The sequence below is a fragment of the Bombina bombina genome, chromosome 6, assembly GCF_027579735.1.
Source record: "Bombina bombina isolate aBomBom1 chromosome 6, aBomBom1.pri, whole genome shotgun sequence".
Classification (NCBI taxonomy): Eukaryota; Metazoa; Chordata; class Amphibia; order Anura; family Bombinatoridae; genus Bombina; species Bombina bombina.
In genome coordinates, this window is record NC_069504.1 from 1,159,085,259 (window position 1) to 1,159,094,997 (window position 9,739).

At 44.1% G+C, this 9,739-nt stretch overlaps 1 protein-coding gene across 1 annotated transcript in view; it reads left to right on the forward strand.

The window, feature by feature from the left end:
- Window positions 1-9,071, forward strand: part of DERA (deoxyribose-phosphate aldolase) — a gene marked incomplete at its 3' end in the record, with an annotated part of 370,477 nt that extends 361,406 nt beyond the window's left edge. Inside the window, 1 exon segment of the mRNA XM_053719141.1 lies at window positions 8,922-9,071. Within this exon segment, the coding sequence (XP_053575116.1) occupies window positions 8,922-9,071 (150 nt within the window).
- Window positions 9,072-9,739: the final 668 nt, after the last annotated feature.

Genomic DNA, 9,739 nt, shown 5'->3' on the forward strand with positions numbered 1-9,739 from the left:
ACGACTGTAGCTTACATCAACCATCAGGGAGGAACAAAGAGTTCCTTGGCGATGACAGAGGTATCCAAGATCATCAAATGGGCGGAGGATCACTCCTGCCATCTATCTGCAATTCACATCCCAGGAGTAGACAACTGGGAGGCGGATTATCTGAGTCGTCAGACTTTCCATCCGGGGGAGTGGGAACTCCACCCGGAGGTCTTTGCCCAGTTAACCCAATTATGGGGCATTCCAGACATGGATCTGATGGCGTCTCGTCATAACTTCAAGGTTCCTTGCTACGGGTCCAGATCCAGGGATCCCAAGGCGACTCTAGTGGATGCATTAGTGGCGCCTTGGTCGTTCAACCTAGCTTATGTGTTTCCACCGTTCCCTCTCCTTCCCAGGCTCGTAGCCAGGATCAAACAGGAGAAGGCCTCGGTGATTCTGATAGCTCCTGCGTGGCCACGCAGGACTTGGTATGCAGACCTGGTGAATATGTCATCGGCTCCACCATGGAAGCTACCTTTGAGACAGGATCTTCTAGTACAAGGTCCATTCGAACACCCAAATCTAGTTTCTCTGCAGCTGACTGCTTTGAAATTGAACGCTTCATTTTATCCAAGCGTGGGTTTTCAAATTCAGTGATAGATACTCTGGTTCAAGCCAGAAAACCTGTGACTAGAAAGACTTACCATAAAATATGGAAAAAATATATCTGTTGGTGTGAATCCAAGGGATTCTCCTGGAGTAAGATTAAAATTCCTAAGATTCTCTCCTTTCTCCAAGAAGGTTTGGATAAAGGGTTGTCAGCAAGTTCCCTAAAAGGACAGATTTCTGCTTTATCTGTGTTGTTACACAAACGACTGGCAGCTGTGCCAGATGTACAAGCTTTTGTACAGGCTTTGGTCAGAATCAAGCCTGTTAACAGACCCATGACTCCTCCTTGGAGTCTAAATTTAGTTCTTTCAGTTCTTCAAGGGGTTCCGTTTGAACCTTTACATTCCATAGATATCAAGTTACTATCTTGGAAAGTTCTGTTTTTGGTTGCTATTTCTTCTGCTAGAAGAGTTTCTGAATTATCTGCTTTGCAGTGTGATCCACCTTATCTAGTGTTCCATTCAGATAAGGTTGTTTTGCGTACTAAACCTGGTTTTCTTCCAAAAGTAGTTTCCAACAAGAATATTAACCAGGAAATAGTTGTTCCTTCTCTGTGTCCAAATCCAGTTTCAAAGAAGGAACGTTTGCTACACAATTTAGATGTGGTCCGTGCTTTAAAGTTCTATTTAGACGCAACAAAGGATTTCAGATAAACTTCATCTTTGTTTGTTGTTTATTCTGGTAAGAGGAGAGGACAAAAAGCTACTGCTACCTCTCTTTCTTTCTGGCTGAAAAGCATCATCTGATTGGCTTATGAGACTGCCAGACGGCAGCATCACAGCTCACTCTACTGGGGCTGTGGCTTCCACATGGGCCTTCAAGAACGAGGCTTCTGTTGATCAGATATGTAAGGCAGCGACTTGGTCTTCTCTGCACACTTTTGCCAAATTCTACGAATTTGATACTTATGCTTCTTCGGAGGCTATTTTTGGGAGAAAGGTTTTGCAAGCCGTGGTGCCTTCCGTTTAGGTAACCTGATTTGCTCCCTCCCTTCATCCGTGTCCTAAAGCTTTGGTATTGGTTCCCACAAGTAATGGATGACGCCGTGGACCGGACACACCAATGTTGGAGAAAACAGAATTTATGCTTACCTGATAAATTACTTTCTCCAACGGTGTGTCCGGTCCACGGCCCGCCCTGGTTTTTTAATCAGGTTTGTAAAATTTCTTTCTCTATACACTACAGTCACCACGGCACCCTATAGTTTCTCCTTTTTTTCTCCAAACCGTCGGTCGAATGACTGGGGGGCGGAGCCTAAGGAGGGGCTATATGGACAGCTTTTGCTGTGCTCTTTGCCATTTCCTGTTGGGGAAGAGAATATTCCCACAAGTAATGGATGACGCCGTGGACCGGACACACCGTTTGAGAAAGTAATTTATCAGGTAAGCATAAATTCTGTTTTCGGGCCTGAACTGAAAGAGATTATTTCAGACATCACTGCAGGGAAAGGTCATGCCCTCCCTCAAGATAGATCAAATTAGATGAGGACCAAACAAAATAATTTTCGTTCCTTTTGGAATTTCAAGAGTGGTCCCGCTTCAGCTTCCTCTGCTGCAAAGCAAGAGTGGGATTTTGCCCAATCCATGTCAGTCTGGAGACCTAACCAGGCTTGGAACAAGGTTAAACAGGCCAAGAAGCCTGCAGCTGCCTCTAAGACAGCATGAAGGGGTAGCCCCCGATCCGGGACCGGATCTAGTAGGGGGCAGACTCTCTCTCTTCGCTCAGGCTTGGGCAAGAGATGTTCACGATCCCTGGGCTTTAGAAATTGTGTCCCAGGGATATCTTCTGGAATTCAAAGACTCCCTTCAAAGGGGGAGATTTCACATTTCTCGATTGTCTGTAAACCAGACAAAGAGAGAGGCGTTCTTACGCTGTGTAGAAGACCTACATACCATGGGGGTGATCCGCCCAGTCCCAAAAGAGGAACAGGGGCTAAGGTTTTACTCAAACCTGTTTGTGGTTCCCAAAAAAGAGGGAACTTTCAGACCAATCTTGGATCTCCAAACTCTAAACAAGTTCCTCAAAGTTCCATCATTCAAAATGGAGACTATTCGGACAATTCTACCTCTGATCCAGGAGGGTCAATATATGACTACTGTGGACTTAAAGGATGCGTATCTACACATCCCTATTCACAGAAATCATCATCAATTTCTCAGATTCGCCTTTCTAAACGGGCATTACCAGTTTGTGGCCCTTCCCTTCGGGTTGGCCACGGCTCCAAGAATTTTCACAAAGGTGCTAGGGTCCCTTCTGGCGGTTCTACAACCACGGGGCATAGCAGTGGCGCCTTATCTAGACGACATCTTAATTCAGGCGTCGTCTTTCCAGCTAGCCAAGTCTCACACGGACATCGTGTTGGCTTTTCTGAGATCTCACGGGTGGAAGGTGAACATGAAAAAGAGTTCTCTCTTCCCTCTTACAAGAGTTTCCTTTCTAGGGACTCTGATAGATTTGGTAGAAATGAAAATATTTCTGACAGAGGTCAGAAAATCAAAACTCTTAACCACTTGCCGAGCTCTTCATTCCATTCCTTGGCCATCAGTGGCTCAGTGTATGGAGGTAATCGGACTCATGGTAGCGGCAATGGACATAGTTCCTTTTGCCCACCTACACCTCAGACCACTGCAACTATGCATGCTCAAACAGTGGAATGGGGATTATGCAGATTTATCTCCTCAATTGCATCTGGACCAGGAGACCAGAGATTCTCTTCTCTGGTGGCTGTCTCAGGACCACCTGTCTCAGGGAATGTACTTTCGCAGGCCAGAGTGGCTCATTGTAACGACAGATGCCAGCCTGCTAGGCTGGGGTGCAGTCTGGAACTCCCTGAAAGTACAGGGCTTATGGTCTCGGGAGGAATCTCTTCTTCTGATAAACATTCTAGAACTGAGAGCGATATTCAATGCGCTTCAGGCGTGGCCTCAGCTTGCTGCGGCCAAATTCATCAGGTTTCAGTCGGACAACATCACGACTGTAGCTTATATCAATCATCAAGGAGGAACAAGGAGTTCTCTAGCGATGATAGAGGTAACCAAAATAATCAGATGGGCAGAGGATCACTCTTGCCATCTCTCAGCAATCCATATCCCAGGAGTAGAGAACTGGGAGGCGGATTTCCTAAGTCGTCAGACTTTTCATCCGGGGGAGTGGGAACTCCATCCGGAGGTATTTGCCCAGCTGATTCAGCTATGGGGAACACCAGAATTGGATCTGATGGCGTCCCGTCAGAATGCCAAACTTCCTCGTTACGGGTCCAGGTCCCGGGATCCCAAGGCGGTACTGATAGATGCTCTAGCAGTGCCTTGGTCCTTCAATCTGGCCTATGTATTTCCACTGTTTCCTCTCCTCCCACATCTGGTTGCCAGAATCAAGCAGGAGAGAGCTTTGATGATTCTGATAGCACCTGCGTGGCCACGCAGGACTTGGTATGCAGACCTAGTTTACATGTCCTCGTTTCCACCAATGAGGCGGGACCTTCTAATCCAAGGTCCGTTCATGCATCCAAATCTAATTTCTCTGCGTCTGACTGCTTGGAGATTGAACGCCTGATTCTATCAAAGCGTGGTTTCTCTGAGTCGTTCATTGATACCCTGATTCAGGTTAGAAAGCCTGTCACCAGGAAGATCTATCATAAGATTTGGCGCAAATATCTTTATTGGCGTGACTCCAAAGGTTACTCGTGGAGTACGATTAGGATTCCTAGAATATTGTCTTTTCTCCAAGAAGGTTTGGAGTCGGGATTATCAGCTAGTTCCCTAAAAGGGCAAATATCTGCTTTGTCTATTCTACTACACAAACGTCTGGTGGATGTCCCAGACGTTCAAGCATTTTGTCAGGCTTTGGTCAGAATTAAGCCTGTATTTAAGCCTGTTGCTCCGCCTTGGAGCCTAAACTTAGTCCTTAAAGTTCTTCAAGGGGTTACGTTTGAACCTATGCATTCCATAGATATTAAGCTTCTATCTTGGAAAGTTTTGTTTTTAGTAGCTATCTCTTCGGCTCGAAGAGTTTCTGAGCTATCTGATTTACAATGTGATTCCCCTTACCTTGTTTTCCATGCAGATAAGGTGGTTTTGCGTACCAAACCAGGGTTTCTTCCTAAGGTGGTTTCTAATAAGAATATCAATCAAGAGATTGTTGTTCCTTCTCTGTGTCCTAATCCTTCATCAAAGAAGGAACGTCTGTTACACAATCTTGATGTGGTTCGTGCTTTAAAGTTCTACTTACAAGCAACTAGAGATTTCCGTCAAACATCTTCATTGTTTGTTGTTTATTCTGGTAAACGGAGAGGTCAAAGGGCTACGGCTACCTCTCTTTCCTTTTGGCTGAAAAGCATCATCCGTTTGGTCTATGAGACTGCTGGACAGCAGCCTCTTGAAAGAATTACTGCTCATTCTACTAGAGCTGTGGCTTCCACATGGGCTTATAAAAATGAGGCTTCTGTTGAACAGATTTGTAAGGCGGCGACTTGGTCTTCGCTTCATACTTTTTCCAAATTTTACAAATTCAATACTTTTGCTTCTTCGGAGGCTATTTTTGGGAGAAAGGTTCTACAAGCAGTGGTGCCTTCCGTTTTAAGGTCCCTGTCTTGTCCCTACCTTCATCCGTGTCCTAAAGCTTTGGTATTGGTATCCCACAAGTAAGGATGAATCTGTGGACTCGATACATCTTACAAGAGAAAACATAATTTATGCTTACCTGATAAATTTATTTCTCTTGTGATGTATCGAGTCCACGGCCCGCCCTGTTTTTTAAGACAGGCATATATATTTTTATTTTAAAACTTTCAGTCACCACTGCTCCCTATAGTTTCTCCTTTTTCTTCCTAGCCTTCGGCCAAATGACTGGGGGGTGGAGCTAAGGGAGGAGCTATATAGACAGCTCTGCTGTGGGTGCTCTCTTTGCCACTTCCTGTAGGGAAGGAGAATATCCCACAAGTAAGGATGAATCCGTGGACTCGATACATCACAAGAGAAATACATTTATCAGGTAAGCATAAATTATGTTTTTTGAGACACTCTTCCACCTGACTTATTTGATTTTATACTTTGGATTTTATAGATGACATTGTATATGTCATCCCAGGTACACTTTGTTACCGCAGTACGATTGTTATAGCAATGTCTACCCTGTCCAGTATCGATACTAGACTATCCACAATTAATTGTACAATCCCATAATCTAATGGGCACTAGATAAACTTATTACTACTATTGACAACTAGTGATGTCGCGAACCGAAAAATTTGGGTTCGCGAATGGAGAACTCGAACTTCCGCAAAAGTTCGCGAACGGGCGAACCGCCATAGACTTCAATAGGCAGGCAAATTTTAAAACCCACAGGGACTCTTTCTGGCCACAATAGTGATGGAAAAGTTGTTTCAAGAGCACTAACACCTGGACTGTGGCATGCCGGAGGGGGATCCATGGCAAAACTCCCATGGAAAATTACATAGTTGATGCAGAGTCTGGTTTTAATCCATAAAGGGCATAAATCACCTAACATTCCTAAATTGTTTGGAATAACGTGCTTTAAAACATCATCAAATGTACACTTACACTACTATTAAACAAGATATGAGTGGTGGCACTGGGCAAGTGGGCACAGTATACGCTGTGAGCCTGACACACACGTTGGCAGGCAGGCAACTACAATTAGATTACACAAGCAGACTGATGTTTCACAGTCAAAAAAGTTTTTTTTTTTTTATATTTACACTACTGTTACACCAGATATGAGTGGTGGCACTGGGCAAGTGGGCACCGTATACGCTGTGAGCCTGACACACACGCTGGCAGGCAGGCAACTGCAATTAGATTACACAGGAAAAAAAAAAAGCAGACTGATGTTCTAGCCCTAAAAAGGGCTTTTTGGGGTGCTGTCCTTACAGCAGAGATCAGATGAGTCCTTCAGGACTGTAGTGGACACTGAATACACTAGCCTAGCTATCAATTTCCCTATTAAATCAGCAGCAGCTACACTGTCCCTCCTCTCACTAAGAAAGCAGCTTCCAAATGAATCTAAAATGGATGCTGTCCAGGAGGTAGGAGTGTCTGGGAGGGAGGGTCTGCTGCTGATTGGCTGGAATGTGTCTGTTGACTGTGAGGTACAGGGTAAAAGTATTACTCAATGATGATGAATAGGGGGCGGATCGAACATTGCATATGTTCGCCCGCCGCGGCAAATGCAAACATGCTATATTCGCCAGGAACTATTCGCCGGCGAACAATTCGCGACATCACTAGTGACAACCTTAATTAATAGAAATACAATGGGACTGTCTTGATGAATGTGGGGACATATATTACTCATTGAAGTGGACGTTGTACTCTGAATAAGGTGTAACATAATAGTGATACCTCCATTTTAATATAATATACGTCTTTTCTTTTAATAATAATTTTTTCACTAATAAAAGTTATGTTTTAAGTTGATTTCTCATATGCACAACTTTAACTTGATTATTTAGGCTCTCACCTAAGTGTGCCCCAAGATATCTCTTTTCTTTTCTCCTTTTTTGACTCATATTTACCCCTGGTATCAAGGCACTGCCCTTTGTAATATGTAGGCTTACCCCAAAGGGAATTCTTGAGAGTCCTATTTTTGTTCCCCCCCTTTTAACTCCCCTGCTTTAAGGGGGGTTAGTACTCATATGTGGATGGGTGTCTTTCGGTAAGTATGTTTTCATTACTTAAGACATTCTCAGCTATGGTTTGGCACTTTATGCATTAATATCAAATTCTAAATATATGTATTGTACTATCCGTTTCATATTTGGGAAAAAACATACGGCTAGATTACGAGTTTTGCGTTAGAGGCTATAACGAGCTGTTTATGCTCACTGCTCACTTACAGACAGCGCTGGTATTACGGGTTTTTACAAACCCGGCGTTAACGGCAAAAAAGTGACCGTAGAGCAAAATTTTGCTCCACATCTCACCTCAATACCAGCGCTGCTTACTTTAGCGGTGAGCTGGCAGAACGTGCTCGTGCATGATTTCCCCATAGGAATCAACGGGAAGAGCCGGCTGAAAAAAACCTAACACCTGCAAAAAAGCAGCGTTTAGCTCCTAACGCAGCCCCATTGATAACTATGGGGAATTTGTTTTTATGTCTACACCTAAAACCCTAACATGAACCCAGAGTCTAAACACCTCTTACATTTATTAACCCCTAATCTGCCACTCCGGACACCGCCGCCACCTACATTATATGTATTAACCCCCTAATGTGCCGCCCCAAACATTGCTGGCACGTACATTATTTTTATTAACCCCTAATCTGCCGCCCCAATCTCGCTGCCACCTACCTACACTTATTAACCCCTAATCTGCCGCCACCAATATATTAAAGTTATTAACCTCTAAATCTAAGTCTAACCCTAACACCCCCCTAATTTAAATATAATTTAAATAAATCGAAATTAAATTACTATTATTACCTAAATAATTCCTATTTAAAACTAAATACTTACCTATAAAATAAACCCTAAGCTAGCTACAATATAACTAATAGTTACATTGTAGCTATCTTAGGGTTTATTTTAATTTTACAGGCAAGTTTGTATTTATTTTAACTAGGTACAATAGCTTTTAAATAGTTAATAACTATTTAATAACTACCTAGCTAAAATAAATACAAAAGTACCTGTAAAATAAAACCTAACCTAAGTTACAATTACACCTAACACTACACTATAATTAAATAAATTCCCTAAATTAAATACAATTAAATAAAATTATCTAAAGTACAAAACCCCCCACTAAATTACAGAAAATAATAAACAAATTACAATATTTTTAAACTAATTACACCTAATCTAATAGCCCTATCAAAATAAAAAAGCCCCCCCCCCAATAAAAAAGCCCCACCCTACACTAAATTACAAATAGCCCTTAAAAGGCCTTTTGCGGGGCATTGCCCCAAAGTAATCAGCTCTTTTACCTGTAAAAAAAAAGTACAACTCCCCCCCCAACATTAAAACCCACCACCCACATTTCATGCAGATTTGAATGTGGATTTAGTTTGAATAACGCTATAGGCAGGATGAGTGGGCGTGTCTCTAAACTATGGATGTTACATTAACTACAATACACAGCTGCCTCTGGGTGCTCTCAGGGATGGGCTATGGGTAGTGGTTGGTGGCTATTAGTCTGTGACTCATAGGCCCAGTGGTATTTACATGACAGGTAGGTACCCTTGTGGGCAGCCAGAGAATCAGAGCCCCTATATATAGTATGATGTTCTGAGACCACCTTATTATATTTCCATTTTCTACCTAGGTTGGGTTTAAGCCGGCTGGAGGAATACGTAGCGCTAAGGAAGCGCTGGTGTGGCTCTCACTCATTAAGGAGGAGCTGGGGGACGAATGGCTGACACCAGCTCTGTTCCGTATTGGAGCCAGCACTTTGTTAGGAGATATCGAGAGACAGGTTTGTCTGCTTGTTGTGTGCACTGCATCAGCCTCCTGTTCCCTCATCACCCCGCTCACCCAGTGACAACCCACTGCTTAGATGCACTCACCCAGTGACACCCCACTGCTTAGATGCACTCACCCAGTGACACCCCACTGCTTATATGCGCTCACCCAGTCACACCCCACTGCTTATATGCGCTCACCCAGTCACACCCCACTGCTTATATGCACTCACCCAGTGACACCCCACTGCTTATATGCGCTCACCCAGTCACACCCCACTGCTTATATGCGCTCACCCAGTGACACCCCACTGCTTATATGCGCTCACCCAGTGACACCCCACTGCTTATATGCGCTCACCCACTGACACCCCACTGCTTATATGCTCTCACCCAGTGACACCCCACTGCTTAGATGCACTCACCCAGTGACACCCCACTGCTTAGATGCACTCACCCAGTGACACCCCACTGCTTATATGCGCTCACCCAGTCACACCCCACTGCTTATATGCGCTCACCCAGTCACACCCCACTGCTTATATGCGCTCACCCAGTGACACCCCACTGCTTATATGCGCTCACCCAGTCACACCCCACTGCTTATATGCGCTCACCCAGTCACACCCCACTGCTTATATGCACTCACCCAGTGACACCCCACTGCTTATATGCACTCACC